The sequence below is a fragment of the Thermobia domestica genome, chromosome 4, assembly GCF_964235325.1.
Source record: "Thermobia domestica chromosome 4, izTheDome1.hap1.1, whole genome shotgun sequence".
NCBI lineage: Eukaryota > Metazoa > Arthropoda > Insecta > Zygentoma > Lepismatidae > Thermobia > Thermobia domestica.
In genome coordinates, this window is record NC_137457.1 from 6,448,658 (window position 1) to 6,464,552 (window position 15,895).

The 15,895-nt window shown below is 36.5% G+C and overlaps 2 protein-coding genes across 9 annotated transcripts in view; both read left to right on the forward strand.

Moving 5' to 3' along the window:
• LOC145683692 (uncharacterized) overlaps positions 1 to 1,820 on the forward strand; it is a 246,666-nt gene extending 244,846 nt beyond the window's left edge. Inside the window, exon 64 of the mRNA XM_081755055.1 lies at positions 1,686 to 1,820. Within this exon, the coding sequence (XP_081611181.1) occupies positions 1,686 to 1,690 (5 nt within the window). The 3' untranslated portion in view covers positions 1,691 to 1,820. The remainder of the gene's footprint in view (positions 1 to 1,685) is intronic.
• A 6,123-nt stretch (positions 1,821 to 7,943) lies between these two features.
• The window catches only part of LOC145683693 (uncharacterized), a 97,560-nt gene continuing 89,608 nt past the window's right edge, over positions 7,944 to 15,895 (forward strand). For 5 of the 8 annotated variants that reach the window (XM_081755056.1, XM_081755058.1, XM_081755061.1 and 2 more), the window contains exon 1: positions 7,945 to 8,102. In XM_081755056.1, coding sequence (XP_081611182.1) covers positions 8,061 to 8,102 — 42 coding nt within the window. In that variant the 5' untranslated portion in view covers positions 7,945 to 8,060. Of the gene's footprint in view, positions 8,103 to 15,895 lie in introns of all 8 variants that reach the window. The other 3 variants (XM_081755060.1, XM_081755062.1, XM_081755064.1) reach the window with 1 other exon arrangement.

Sequence of the window (15,895 nt, forward strand, 5' to 3'; positions counted from 1 at the left end):
ATAATTCTACTTAGTATACACATTTGAATTCTGAAAAAATTATTAATATTATTTCACAAACTCATAACAGAACTAAACTGTCCCGTGACTGTGCTTATTAATTTAAACTCAAGAATTACATAGCTATAAAAGGAGAGATTTCAAGTGGGAACCTTCACCTCCTTCAGTAGCTTTTTCTGAACATAAACACTCTGTTTTAACTACATCTCATGACTTCCATTATATAAAGGAAAAAAAAAAAAAAACATTTCTAGTGTGATGAAGCTAACCTGTAGCATTCTGAAAAAAAAAAAAAAAAAAAACAGAGTACATAAACTTTATCATTATGAATAGTGTATAATAAATTTAATAGTTCTTGTTCTTATCACTTTTGTGGTTTCAATTATATTCTTAATAAGCTTACGTTTAACAGTAACATGCTGAGGAAACTTAATAAGGAAAAAACATTACCTCACTGAATATTTTGTAATCTACATATTAAAATGTTAGGTTCATATATCTGTCTCTAAAGAGAACTTTATATGTTTGTCTTCAATCCTTTCGACAATGAGATGTCGAAAATCACAAGTGCTAGAAACATGCCGTTTTCACTGATCGATTTCCAATTTTGTGTAGATTGTCCAGTTCTAATATATCACTCAGGCGTTTGTTTCATGACCAAATGATAAAGAAAAACGAAGGATAACCATTTCTCTAGTCTTAGATGAATCTTTATTGTTTGTAGTGTTTTGCCCAATGAACACCATATATCATTGATATTATAATTAGTTGAGTGTGTAATGTGTTTTCCATTACATACTGCATGCAAGAAGAAAGAAAACACTGATCATACATGAATTGGAAATTCCGACCGGAAGTAGGCTCAATCTTGCAAACGGTGCGAGATATTAAAAAAATAATCAAAAAACCTTCCCTTTATCAAGACATCTTTCACTTGTGTCTGTAAAGGGACATATGTTGTGAGGAATGACAAGGAGATCCATGCTCATATGTAAATGATGCGCTGTGTAGAGAGCGCCCAGCTACACGAAAGATTTTTCATGCCACTGGTAGTTCGAAATAATAGGTATAACCTGCTTGAAACTTTTCTTTTATCTGAAAAGATAATTTAAGCTGTGATCCTCTTGTGATGCGATGAGCAACTCTAATTGTTCAATTCACTTGAACCCATCGTGGCATCGGTAATGTGTTTTGCTGTCACACTGTTACAGGCGAACAAGAACCATTAGGGTAGCATTTCTTGATTATTCAAATGAAAACCATGAGATGTGTTTGAAACAGTAATGTGGGTTTATGAAACAGAAAACAGGTCGCTGCCGAAGGTGGAAAACCCCCAAGCCATTCCTGAGCTTAAGTTAATAAAATTATACTTCAGTTATGTCACATGTTTAATAATTTTATATATTATTTTTAAAATCCTATTTAAAATTATAGAAACTTTTAGAAATTTTTAATAATAACTTTGCCAGTTAGATAATATTAATAATACGTAAAGATCGATTAACAGACAACTTTTACTCTAAAAGTCAACTTAATGAGATATACATAGAAGATATATTTGATAATTTGCGCTTGCGTTAAGAATTAGAAAATTCGGCACCGCATTCTTTATGTACTATTAGCACAAAAAATCCAGTTGATAAGTTTTATATACAATAATAACTATTTTTTATTTCTTTTTACAGATTAAGGAGACGTCCCGTAAATCAAAAGATGTGAACAAAGCTATACAGCAAAATTTAAGACAAGTGTATCATATTTATGACAAATACTCTAATTTTTGTAAATTAGTAATAAAGCTTGTTACTCATTTGATAAAACTTCTTTGATTTATACCCTTCTCGATAATGTATCAAGTCAACGAAATATTTGAGATATATTGTAACCGTTTGTCTTCTGGAAGATAATTATAGCTACATTTCCATAGTTGTTCACCCGTGGTTCGGAATGTTAAAACTACATGCAATTCAATATGACTACGAGACACTTTAAATTGTAAAAATATAAAAAGAAAATACATTACCTGGATAACGAAGATTTATTGGTAGTTGGAATTATTAAAAAAGAACACACACAGCACACAAAAATTTCCACAAAACTTAGAGGTTACAACTTCAAGTAGTAATAAAAATATTTAACAAATTGCTATGAAATGCCTATTTGATCGTGGATCACTTATAAACTTTCACATTTTCATCGTTACACATTTCCACACTATTTGCACTATTTGAAGAGGGAAAAAGGGGGAGTAACAGCTTCAACGAATTACTTTCTAGCAAAGGGGTTATTGTAGATGTGGTTTCTTGATGATCTTTGCAGCTTATACGACAGAGATGAACTCCTCACTCAGCATGTTCACTTCTGCTTAAGGTAAAATGCAGATTGTTCGTTAAGAACATAGTTTGTCAGGGTGGCTGATGCTTTGTTATTTTAACAGAGAAAATCCTGAAGGGTTGGCTATAATTTGTTCAAATACTCAAGATAAGCAAACACATAATGTACCCATAAAAATATAGAAACTATGCTCTAAGAAAAATATTTAGTTCCATGAACATTGATTCTCTTATCGGAGCTCTACGTTTCGTGAGGGAATTGCTGATTTCAGTTTCTCAAGCATGTAAATGTTGCTAACTAACTAAATGAAAATATCCAAAAACTCACTAAATATTTAAAAACACCATACATATAAGAGTGTTTTAGTTCAAATAAACTTTGATTAGCAACAGTGTCGACTGTGGGCAGGTGCCTATCTGTCTTGGTCACACCTGGTGCTATGAAAATAGAATTGAAATGAAAGAATGTTTTGTTCTGTTGGTTTCTACGATTAAAGAAAATTGGTATCTCATCAATATTCACCAACATAAAGAAAGCTATTTCTAGAACATAAAAGTAAATTAAAATAGATTTTTCCTCACGTTACTCTGTATAGTCGGAGACAAAATAGTATATATATATATATATATATATATATATATATATAACCAGGAAGCGATTGTGATATATACTTATGTTACATAGTTATCCTAGGAAATTAGTTACTATTACTCAAAATAAAGAAATAGTCGAAAACAAAGCTGAGCAACTCACCACATTTTAAACTTAAAGCCATGGAAAATAAGGCGATAACTGAAATAACAAATAATAAGAGAGATTCTGGAACATTCAAATATACGTAATACAGGGTGTATCAAAGAGCATTATACAACTTTAAAAACTAATATTGATTTATTCGTTCATCTTACAGACATCACTTTGGTGTCATTTTGTAGCGAAAGACATGAAATTTTGACTCTCGTAGTATCTACTTCAGAAACAAGCCACAGCAAGCGCTAGCTGCAGTTACAGCAAAACTAGTCCCGAGCGTGCTAGCTGTGTGTTTTAGTTTGAAGAATCCAAGTCTGCGACAACTATGCAACTTAATTTTCGTACAAAATACGGTAAAAATCCTCCCAGTAGGCCTACTATTTATCAGTAGCATATGTGTTTTATTGAAACTGGATGTTTGGTAAGACAGAACAAATCTTCAGGTCGTTCCCGTACATTTGAAGACGTTGTACAGCAAGTGAGACAAAGCTTTGTGAACAGTTCGGAAAAAAAACAACCCGGCGTCCTCTCGATAGCTGGGCGTCTAACACATCACAGTTTGAAGTGTGTTGAGAAAACAGGTGCATCTCAAACCAAACAAATTACAAATTGTACTATAATTAAAAGACACTGATAGAATTGCACGTAAGGAATTTTGGGTGGAAATAGTGCAGAAATCGACTTCAGATGGGATATGTACGGCATCCCCAAAGGAAGCCACATTGAAACTCCTTAGATATAAGTTTAAGAAAAACCTTGATGTATTTTACTACCAAATGACATCAAAACCAAGTCCGTAAGCTAAATAAATAAAGCAACATGAGGTTTCAAAGTTGCAAACTCCTTTTTGATAAACGCAGTATACGAAAAAATTTACTTTTAAAAAAATACCTCTGTAAATTTGACTAACCTAAAATTATTAAAGTAATATAAAGGTAACCAAGAAAGCTCTCTCACATTTTGTGGAGGTCTCTGTTTAACTAGCCCTCACACCGTGAGTTGAATCTGAATGGAGATAAGGCGAAGATCAGTTGTTATATCCAACATACTACCTAGGTGTGGAAGTTCAGTTACACCGTGAACTTGCGTAAGGACAGAATGAACATGGGACCTTCTTAGAGCATTATAAAAACGTGTATGCTGTACGAGTGCAAACTGGGGTCAAACGCCGCTGCAGCGGGGCGGAAGATATGCCAGGTCTTTGTGAGAGTGTCGTGACTACGCGGACAGTGTAGCGGTGGTTTAACAAGTTTAAGGATTGTGGCGAAACTCTCGAAGACGCACCATGTGCAGGATGATCAACAGATATACAAAATTACGATCTTCAGGCAGTAATTGAGACGAACAGTGGTCATACATGTAAGGAACGGAGACTACAATTTCCTCTGAGTAGAGTAACCATTCGGTAGCACCTCCATCAACTTTGGAAGCACTACAACTTGGGTCGACGGATCCCACATGATTTCACTCCATATTAGAAGGCAACGCGAACAGATACCTGTGTTTCTTTGCTGTCTCGTCTACGGAAGGAGCCATTTCTGGACAGAATGTTGACACGCGATGAGAAGTGGGTCCTGTACGAAGCTCCACGGCGCCGTTATCATTGGTTAGCATACCTTGAACCGATTCCAAAACAGCCAAAACCAACACTGCACCAGAAGAAGGTCCTCCTGTGTGTTCGGTGGACTGCTTGCGACATTGTGCATCGGGAACTGCTACCAACTGGTCAGAGCATCAATGCAGTTGTGTACTATCAGCAGCTGAGCTGTGTTCAAGAAAAACTAAACTCTGGAGCCAGCACCTCTGAATCGCATAGGGGTCCTCCTGTTAAAGGACAACGCAAAGCCCCACGTGGCTAGAATGACTCAGGACACCATTCTACGCATTGGATGGGAAACAATATTGCACCCACCATACTCGCCGGACATTGTATCGTCTGATTATCACTTCTTCCATTCCTTCTACAATCATCTTAGAGGACGCCAATTAAAAACTTTAGTAGTAATACAACATGCACTTGATACCTTCTTCGCTTCAGAGCCCACCAAGTTCTACCATGGAATCCATGGCCTTCCAGAACCATGGAAGAATGTCGCCGATGCTGATGGAGACTATTTTTGATCTTCTAGGTACGTTTTAGGTGACATATCGATGTTCGAATGTGGTGAGTGAAAAAGCAACAGAACTTTCTTGGTTACCTTTAGAATACTATTATTATTAGTACTCAGTCAACAACTTTATTTAGACGATAAATATTAAATAATTTAATAATTGGAATATCTTAGTGAGAAGAAAGAGGCACTAAAAGAGAATTAGAAATTGACGATACACCATTAACTATAGGAAATAAGATTCTTTTATGTAACCAAGAAAACAATGCGTCAGTAACCAAGAAAACTACAAATTCTTACTTTGTGAGTGAACACGTCCTTCGACGATCAGACTATCCGAGGAAAGGGAAGGAAGGAAGCAGCCTTGGACTTGCATGTTAGGTACCATCTAGGCAATTACCTGATGTGAATCAGGAAAACACCACGCAGGATGCCTGGCCTGTAAAAGCTTTTAAACTTCGTTGACCGAGTGTTCTCACTGGGAATCGAACCCGAGACCACTCACACCAAAGACAAGAGCCTTAGGAAACTACGCTACGCGGGGTACTTAAGTCTATTTAAAGAGGTACTTGCATTATTATTGAGATTACTAACATATTGATTTCGATTGACAAAGATTTTTTTTTTTTTTTTTTTTTTAAATTTTGAAACGACTTTTCCACTGAGTATAAAAGGGAACAATATTTCATGTAATGTCCAGGATTGTTTCCTGTAGACTAAAGGAAACGGACTACGGGAGGGAGCGAGGGTTTACGAGGGAATCCCAAGAACGCAACTAGCCTAGGTAATGTACACTAAAACGTAAACAAACTGGTATATAAAAAAGGGAGCTCCCACATTTGGAATGGGCAGACTGCTACTGCTTTACCACACGAAAGAAGAGACGAAAGAAGAAATCAAAAAGAGTAATAGAAATATATTTGCCGTCCTTCTAGTACATAAAACCGAGTTCTGAGTTAATTAAGGTTTTAAATGGTGGACAATGACGACAATCCGTTCAAAGCTTGAAAGCTGTTTTTATTTAGTTGTGTCAATACATTGTACTCTAAAGAACCATTTAAGAACCTTGATCCATGTTTGATTTGTACTTCCTTCATTCTGTACAAGGATAAAATACTCCTTACGATAACTCTTCAATGAAATGAATTTTGCTTTCTGCATTAGACAGTTAAAACGATTATTAATTAAATTAATCCATTAACATTTTCACGAGTAACAGTAAATTTAACGTGGGTACCTGAATCCCATTTTAAATCTATAATGCTCCCTGTTTTTATACAACCTGCACACTAGTAAAGAAATATTGGATACCTAATAACTAAAGGATATGTAGAAAAGTGGCTATCCATATTCCATTCAATAAATTGCATAATTCTCTTTACTATATTTAGCAAAGTTTATTAAAATATGCAAATTACTAATAATAAATACATAAACCAAGCTAAACCACATGGCGTAACAACCCATTTGTGTGCGTAAGCCTACTCCAGTGCCATCTGTTTGCGATCGGATGAACTACCTGCCTAGCGGTGAGCACATGAACAGGACTTTCTGGACCTAGTGGTTGTGACGTTCTGTTTTCATATGACTCCCCAGTTTGCCTCACGATGGTAGGTGGACGCCTTAAATTGGAAAGCAACAGTCGGGAATCGAACCCGGGATCAGGCGGACATGAGTCCAACGCTATAACCAATAGACTACTAACTAACTAACTCTATGGCCTATGTAACTCGGAGGTTCAATGCCGCATTCACAAAACCTCTCCACTGACTTCTATTCTTAGCTAATTGGATCCAGTTGCTACTTTGTATTCCTATCTCTGCGAGATCCATCTTAATGTTGGGCAAACCGTATAAATTATGTAGTTTCTCGTTATGAAGTTTCCGCCATTCCCCATTCCCGTTCCTCTTGGGTCCGAAAATTAGTCTCAGGATCTTGTTCTCAAATACTTTCAGTCTATATTCTTCCCTCAGAGTAAGGGACCATGTTTCGCAACCATACAGAACAGGCATGATTATAGTTTGGTATATTTTAAACTTCAAATTCCTCGACAGAATTCGCGACGACGAGAGATTTTGAACCGAATAGTAACACGAATTCCCTGCTTTTAGTCGACATTTAATTTCTTCGTGAAAATGATTTTCCTCTGTTAATATTGATCCTAGATATTTGAAACTATCCACTTTATCAAAAGTATTATTTAATATTTTAACGCATCCATAATTTGCTGCATTCCGGTCCTGGCGCACTTCCATGTATTTAGTTTTCTCTGAATTTACTTCTAAACCCATGTCCCTGCAAGCTTTTAATAAGATCTCTGCATTTCTTTCTATTGTTCTCCTATCATCCCCTATTAAATTTACATCATCAGTATATGCCATAACCTAGTGAATACCGTTCAACTCTAGGCCCTGGACCATTAGATTACGGCCTTTCCAATAATATATATATATATTACAAAGATACAAGTATATTTTTATGTTATTTTCATCTGGTTCTTAAACAAAAATTTCATACTTATAAAATTAATAACACCAAATCTTTGTACAACATATACGCATTTTAGTTACAGTTTCAAGAGTATTTTTTGCAATGAGTTGAGAAGTAAGAATACTGCAAGTTTATGTTATGGTTGCTTCTGCACAACTGCTAAGAATTTGTCGGTTTTGTTTAATTCTTTCACAATGAATGTTGATATAAACATATGATACACATTAGCATATTCAAAAAAGAAGATAAGTTATTCTTTAATACAATGCACTAATATGAGGAACACAACAACATTCTTGAAACAAAATTCAATAAAATCTTAACCTGAAGCTCTGTATTTCGACGTTCTTTTTATATCTTTTTCGTAATGAAAGGATGATGTTTAGTACGACTGGAATAATTTTGATACTTCTATATGTAAGTAAATTATTTATATATTTACACACATCTTGTTTGTGAAAGTTGTAACCGTTTCAATATCTAATGAAGAGGCACAAATTAAAATAGTGTTTAGAATGAAGATAATGTTTTTTTATGAGGTAAAATGCTTAAGTACATTAACTTTGTCGATAATATGTCTCTTCTAGTGGAATAGACGAGAGTCATTTCAAAAGTTCTGCACACTGAAATATATTATGGAACTAAATAATCTATTGTACAAAATACATTTACAGGACTTCAATGTAATCTTCCTTCTTGCTCATGACAGCTTCCCAACGTTTTGGTAAATTCTGTATTCCGGATAGGGCACTTTCATTGTTGAACAAATCAAAATCTGGTGGGCTTCGTAGAAGCTGATCTCCCTCTCCCTAACAGCACAATCACATAGCAGGCACATGCTTATCATGTTCCCTCAGGTACATGGGAATGTGTCCAGTATATGCCATATGTACCTCTGAGAGAGAAATCACATGAATGGCAAGTGACAGTCACAGTCTATGTCTGCCCCTAGGGACATGCCTGACATGTACGGGGGGAACGTGCCTAGTATGTTCTAGATATGTTCCCCATGTCGTAAGCGTCAATGAACCACAAATTTACTCCCCCAAAATATGTTAAATCGCCTATATGCGTAATGTGTTTACATTAAGGTGAGTCTAAACAACACTTTAAACAAGTAAAAAAAATATATATAGGGCTAGCCTAAGGTGGGCGCTAACCACCAACCTTTGGATTACTAGCCTCGAGCTCTACCGACTTGCCCACGGAGGTGATGAAGACAATGTTGCTTGTACAAGAATAAATTGTTGAGGTCTTTTGAATTTGGCTAATCAGAGTGCTCCTTTAACACCATTTATTCGACGATAACCGTTTGGGATCAGATAAAATCTTCTTACCATGTAATTTTATAACAAAATGACGAGTATCTATTTACTTTATTTCACTGTTCTTCCATATTCACTTTCAAATGATCGTCGACAGTTGCCATCAAATAAAGTTGATGCGTTTATTGCTTCTAGTACACAATCGCTTAGAAAAACAAGCAACATATGCATCAAATGTTGGAGATGAATTTAGAACACTTAATGTAGCATGCCTAGCACATCTTGTGCTGTTAGAATATCTGAAACAGTATGTACCTAAAGGACGTACGTGGAACATGACAGATATATGTCCCAAGTGACGACATAAAAACAAATGACTGTTAGAGTGCGAAACTGAGCCAGGTATATAAATGCTATATTTGTGGTAGGTCTACATAATTGCAAATATCAATTGGGTGTAACAAGTACCTAAAACTGTAGGTAGCTGAAGTACATACTTAGCACATGAATATCATATGTGCCAAGTGTCGGGTACCTAAAAAGTAGCTGGGACACCTAAATGACACATGCCTATCATATCCTGTGCAGTTAGGGCTATTCGGTAACATTGAAGCAATTATACTGCGATTCTTTTGTGACATGCTTTCTACTTTTCACTCAGATCATGCTTAACCCATCTGGGAACAATTTTTCTCATCTTTAATTTTTCAGTAATGAGTTTGTAAACTGAAGTGACAGACGTTCTAGCATCATATGCAATTTTCTCACATGTTTTTCGCCGATCCTCTATCATAATATCATTCACAATTTTCTCAGACGTGTAATCTGTTGCAGTTTATGGTCTTCCACTTCTTCGGTTGTTCACAGTGCTTACACGACTTCGCGGAAACTAGCAGACTACCGTGCTACGATCTACTACCCTATTTCCACAAACCTCTCGAAACATCTTAAATTTCAGTTGGATTATTTCCACGTAGAGTTCCGATTTTGATATAGGAACGATGGTCACAATGTATAATCCGACCTGAGTCGGTTTCACCTTCCATTTTAACACTGAATTTTTCACAACACAGCCACGCGAATCATATAACACAGACATAACCGTCAGCTCAAACTCTGACTCACAACTGACATAAAACTGAACTCGATAACACCACTCAAACGGTCGCGCATCGCGCATGCGCTGTGTGCAAGCCTTTTGACATTCGCCAAGCGGGCGAATAATTGGGCGGTTGGAATTGGGCCGATCGCAAGTGGAAGTGGCGCAGGAATTCAACGTGAACAAAAGTGTTGTGTCGAGGCTGTAGAGTCGCTTCCAAAATGAGTAGACGTCATGGAGGAGACCGTCCGAATAAGACGTCGCCGTCGATGACCGATTTCTCACAATTTCTGCCAAACGTAACCGTCAAGCTTCATGCTCTCAACTGGCCAATGAGTTGTTTCAGGCTACAGGACAACGCATGAGTCGTGAAACTGTTCGTCGGCTGCTCAATAGAGAAGGACTGTATGCAAGAAGGCCTGTGCTGTGTATGCCATTGAAACTGGAGCACAAACGTGCGCGTTACACATGGTGTCAGGAACATGTTGCATGGTGGAAACACCAGTGGGCGCGTGTCATGTTCTCCGATGAGTCGAGATTCAGCCTGTCGCCAGATTCTGGTCGGACTTTAGTGTGCAGAGGCCTTTAGTGGGAGGTCGGACTTTAGTGACCAGGAACGCGCTATCATCCAAACTTCATTCCTGAACGGCCATCCTATGGCGGTGGTTCCATTATGGTGTAGGGTGGAATTATGCTGGATGGGAAAACGGACCTCCATATTGTGCAATATGGCACTTTGACAGCACAACGGTATTGGGATGATATTCTCAATAGACGTGTGTGCAATTTCCGCGGAGCATTTGGCCCAGACTCCCTGTTCGTGGATAACAATGCCCACCCACACCGTGCACATCTTGTGTCCGAGTATCTGGAGAGCGAAAGCATTACGCGCATTGCATGGCCTGCATATTAGCCGGACTTGAATCCCATGGAACATGTGTGGTATGCTCTTGGGCGGCTATTAGCGCAGCGCAGTCAACCAGCACGCACTCTCCCTGACCTGCAAACAGCTCTCCTCGAGAAGTGGCGTCATCTGCCGCAAGACTTGATCAACACTCTGATTTGCAGCATGGAGGCCAGATGTCGTGCCTGTATAGCTGTTTGTGGTAGTCACACGTCATATAGACTGCCTATGCCCTCGCACAACCCAGCTTCACCTGTTGAGGTATCGTTGTGCTGAACTTTTTGGTCACTCTGTACATCCTAACTGTATTGCTCGTCTTCACTTGTGTTACATTGTGCATCTGGACCGTCAGTTTCTTCATTATACTTGGTGCAGTGATCGTGTCGTTTTATTTTCTGCCACTTTCTTCGAGTTGCTTAAGTTTTGTGGAGCAGTGTATTTTTCATTTTGTATAAGAAACGCAGAAGTTAAAACATTCTGAAATATTAATTTTCTTTTTTCAATCAACAATGTACTCTTTATTCAAGAGATCAGGCAGTTAGTTTTCTATGTGTTCGTCTCCATCGAACTGTTGATAAGACATTCAAAATAGCGTGAGGACAAATGTGTTTTGTGATTTCCAAAGCATACCCGAGCAAAAAGTCAAAGCGAACGGTAACATATTCAAGATTGCTAATTTATTATTATTTTCTGAACTTTTTTTTATATCGTTAACCTAAAACATTTATCAACTCACACGGGAGGGTCCCACAAGTTGTCGCTAAAATTACCCTCTGTTGCCACATATCAGATTTCTCTATTGTACATTTTCAGCACTTGGAGCTACAACAGTGTCCAACACTGTACCTCTACACTTCACTATTATGTTTAGTGATAATAGTGCATTTTAAATCTGTGCACACTTGTACATGGTGCTATTTCAAGCAAATTATTTTTATGCTGGGTTGCAACACTGCTTCATCTATGGCAACACTGTTTATGGTTTTCGATAGGGCATTTTATTCTCATTATATTGTGCGACTTTTGTTTTGATTGCTTTAACAGTTTTCAAGATATTTACTTTAAACATACATAATTCCATGATATAATTTTTTAGATATTCAAATTTTAAAGCCCCGTAGCTCCTATCCTTCTGGTCCATAGCACCTCAAGTTTTGTCCATTTTCATTTCTCATGTTGTACTATCAGATGTGCTATGTAGCAATCAGATTTTAGGGACAACTTGTGGGACCCTCCTGTGTCGGTCCATTTTCCATCGAAGTTAGTTAGGAATAAGAAAATTGTGAATCGTGAGAAGTATTTTTTTTTCTCAATGAAGCTACTACCAACACCAAGTTTTTCCAGTTTTCTGGTAACGCCCAAACCCAAAACTGAGAAACTTTGTATTACTCAGAGACACAGTATTTCCATATAGTTCGTCGATACAACAACCTTGTTAGGTCAGTCTTCATGAAGGTCTATTGCATACACTGCAGTGATGTTCAGCGTTTGTCTTTGGTACATACAATATAGTGAAAACGCGCTGAAATTGTAGTGAATGTTTTTTTTTCATTATGTGAGAAATTCAATCGCTTCCCATGTTGTTTGCCGGCTGTAGCTACATGGGGTGAAATCAGTGTTGAGCTGTGAGGGTAATTGTAATAATTCTATGTTTGACTTCACTCATTCCTCAACTAAATGTAAAAGCCTCCTCAATTTCCTGTCACTCTATAATTTAACTATGTATAATAATATACAAAATACCAATAACCGTACACTGGACCTAGTACTCTCGAATGCATGCGAAATTGAAGTAAACCGTGAAAATTCACCATTGGTACCTATAGACAATCACCATCCACCCTTAATTATAGCGCTTTCAGTTAAACGTTTTCCAAAACAAAAAGTAAATAATAGATCATCTGGTTTTAATTTCAGAAAAGCCGATTATCATAAATTGTATTTAGAACTTTCAAAAGTTAATTTTAATTGCCTTTCATATTTAAATGACGTAAATAAGGCTGTAGAAACTTTTTATCAATTGACGACGTATTTAAACAATGCATTCCAACTAAAAAGAATCCCAGTAATAAAATCTTTCCTGTCTGGTTTAACTCAGAAATAATTCGAAAAATCAAACACAAATCGTACTATCACAAAAAGTGGAAGAACACAATAGACAACAATACATATTACCGTGATAAATTCTGTAGTTTAAGGACGGAGGTAAAGACAAAAATTGCGAAAGCATACAAAGAATTCGTAGCTAACTCCGAGAATTGCATAGCAGATGATCCAACAAACTTTTGGAATTTTATCAAAAATAAAACAAGGCATTTGACTAATGGCCCCCTTATGTATAATGGTGAAAGTCTACAGTGTAACAGGGATATTGCGGAGGCTTTTGCACATTATTTTAAGTCTGTTTACAATCATGAACCTGTGAGTTATAACACTGATGCTCTAATGTCACACGAACCTAGAAGTATATCACTCGATATTTTCCAAATCACTGAAATAACAATATCAGAAATAGAACATGCCATTAAAAGGTTGAAATCTAGAACAGCGTGTGGCCCTGATGGTATCCCACCCTACATAATAAAGGGAACTATTGATATCATAAAACATCCTATACATATACTATTAAACATGTCCGTAAAATATAATGTTTTTCCAGACCGATGGAAAGAAAGCTTGATATGTCCTATTCCAAAAACTAGCAATGCTAAAAATATAGAAAGCTTTAGACCAATTAATTCTATCCCCATTTGCAAAAATTTATGAATATATAATACACAATCGCTTACTTAATCATGTTAGATCCAGTATCTCTGTATACCAACACGGATTTCTCAAGAATAGATCCGCTTCAACTAATTTGACAATTATAACAAACTTTATAGCTTCAGAACTAGACAAAGGAGGGCAGGTGGATGTAATCTATACAGACTTTCAGAAAGCGTTCGATTTAGTTAACCACGACATTTTGCTTGAAAAACTAGCTCTTATGAATCTTTCTAAGCAAGCATTAGTACTTTTCACATCATACTTACGTGATCGTAAACAATCTGTAGCTTACAAAAGTCATATCTCCAAAAATTTTAATGCTACATCGGGAGTACCGCAAGGATCAAACCTTGGACCTTCATTATTCCTCATCACTATCAATGACATAACTAAGCACATCAAGAAATCGCATACTTTACTCTTTGCAGATGACTTAAAATTATATACTCAAATTAAATCACTTGAAGACTGTAAAAACCTCCAGGAAGACTTGGAAAATGTAAAACACTGGTGCCACGTGAATAAATTTAGCTTAAATATAACTAAATGTAAAGCTATTACATTTACTAGAAAAGGAAAATACATAAATTATGACGGTATAAACATTTGTAGACCGGAAACTGTTAAAGACCTTGGTGTTACCTTCGACCCAAAACTGACTTTCGCAAATCACATTGAAACTATTGCAAACAATGCTTATAAGAGTCTTGGATTTGTTTGTCGTGTAAGTAGAGACTTCCGTAGCCACATGACAATTTTGAAACTATATTATTCGTATATCAGATCCCAACTGGAATACGCTTCTGTTATTTGGACTCCCCATAATGGAAAATATATCCAAATGATTGAAAGAATGCAGTGTAAGTTTTTGAGATTACTAATGTATAAAAAAACTGGAATGTACCCAGCATACATATCATACCCAGAACTAACAAACAATTTCAATATACCGACATTAGAGCAACGTAGGTATGTTAATGATTTAGTTTTTCTACATAAAATAATAAATAATAAAATTGATTGCATAGAACTAAGTTCTAATATATTTCTGCATGTTCCGACGTCTAGAACGAGGTTAAGCAATAGTAGTACCATGTACTGTAAGAAAGCACGCACTGACATCCTGTATAAACCCCCTTTATGGAGAATGAGCTCTCACTACAATAATATTGAAGAAAAGTGTGAAATGATAGACATATTCAATATGTCTGAAAAAATGTTTAGGAACACAATTTGTAGTATGATGAGCTGAGTTAATTAATGAGACAATAAAAATTTCTGTATGTTTTTCTTCTGTAAAAATAATGATATTTTACCATATATGTAAACAAACACTGTAAATGGGCAGGACGCCTGTTGTGTTGTTGTTACAATAAATAAATAATCCAGCCACTGATCTTCAATCTGCTTGCAGGGCAAGGAGTCAAGGAAAGGAATTTATCGTAGACTTGGATTACCAATCCTCCTACGCCAGTGGCTCTCTTAACCCTTATCCGAGCAAGTGGGGCTCCCAGGACCAGTAGCTTCATATTTTTTTCGAATTTCTCAATAACCATAAATATTTCGATGACATAAAATTCTGAATTCTTCTATCTTTACTCGAAGCTAAAATCGTGAACATATCGAGTTGGTAAGGCCCCAGTTGCTGTCTACGTTACAAAAATAGCTTGCCCGGACAAGGGTTAATTATACTTCCGCTTGTGAAATAAATATCAGAGTATTTAAGTGATTTAAAGTGTGAGAATACCCGCGAAAGGGCATAATAATAGCGATAAAATTTTAAGTGTTTCAATAACCCATAATCCTAATATCGCAATTATTGCGTTGAAGTATTCATATTATATTTTCAGATATACTTTGTAGTGTTCTGGATATACAGAATAAATATTCTGGATATACAGAATACAAACAAAGGACCCCAAACAGGACTTTATAGCCTAATACTGTTAGTTTCATTCCAATAATTGGACTCCAAGACTACATTCAATGCTGGGGGTCATCGAACTCTAAGAACGGAACAAACTATGAGTAACTATGCATCAACACAGTAGACAACTTACTTTCCAATATTCATTATATATTTAGAGAGGGCCCCGGCAGGGATCTCTGCCCTCCTGCCTGGCCAGTCAGAACCTGCCAGAAGTAACTATGTTGGACGCTTATATAACATTCT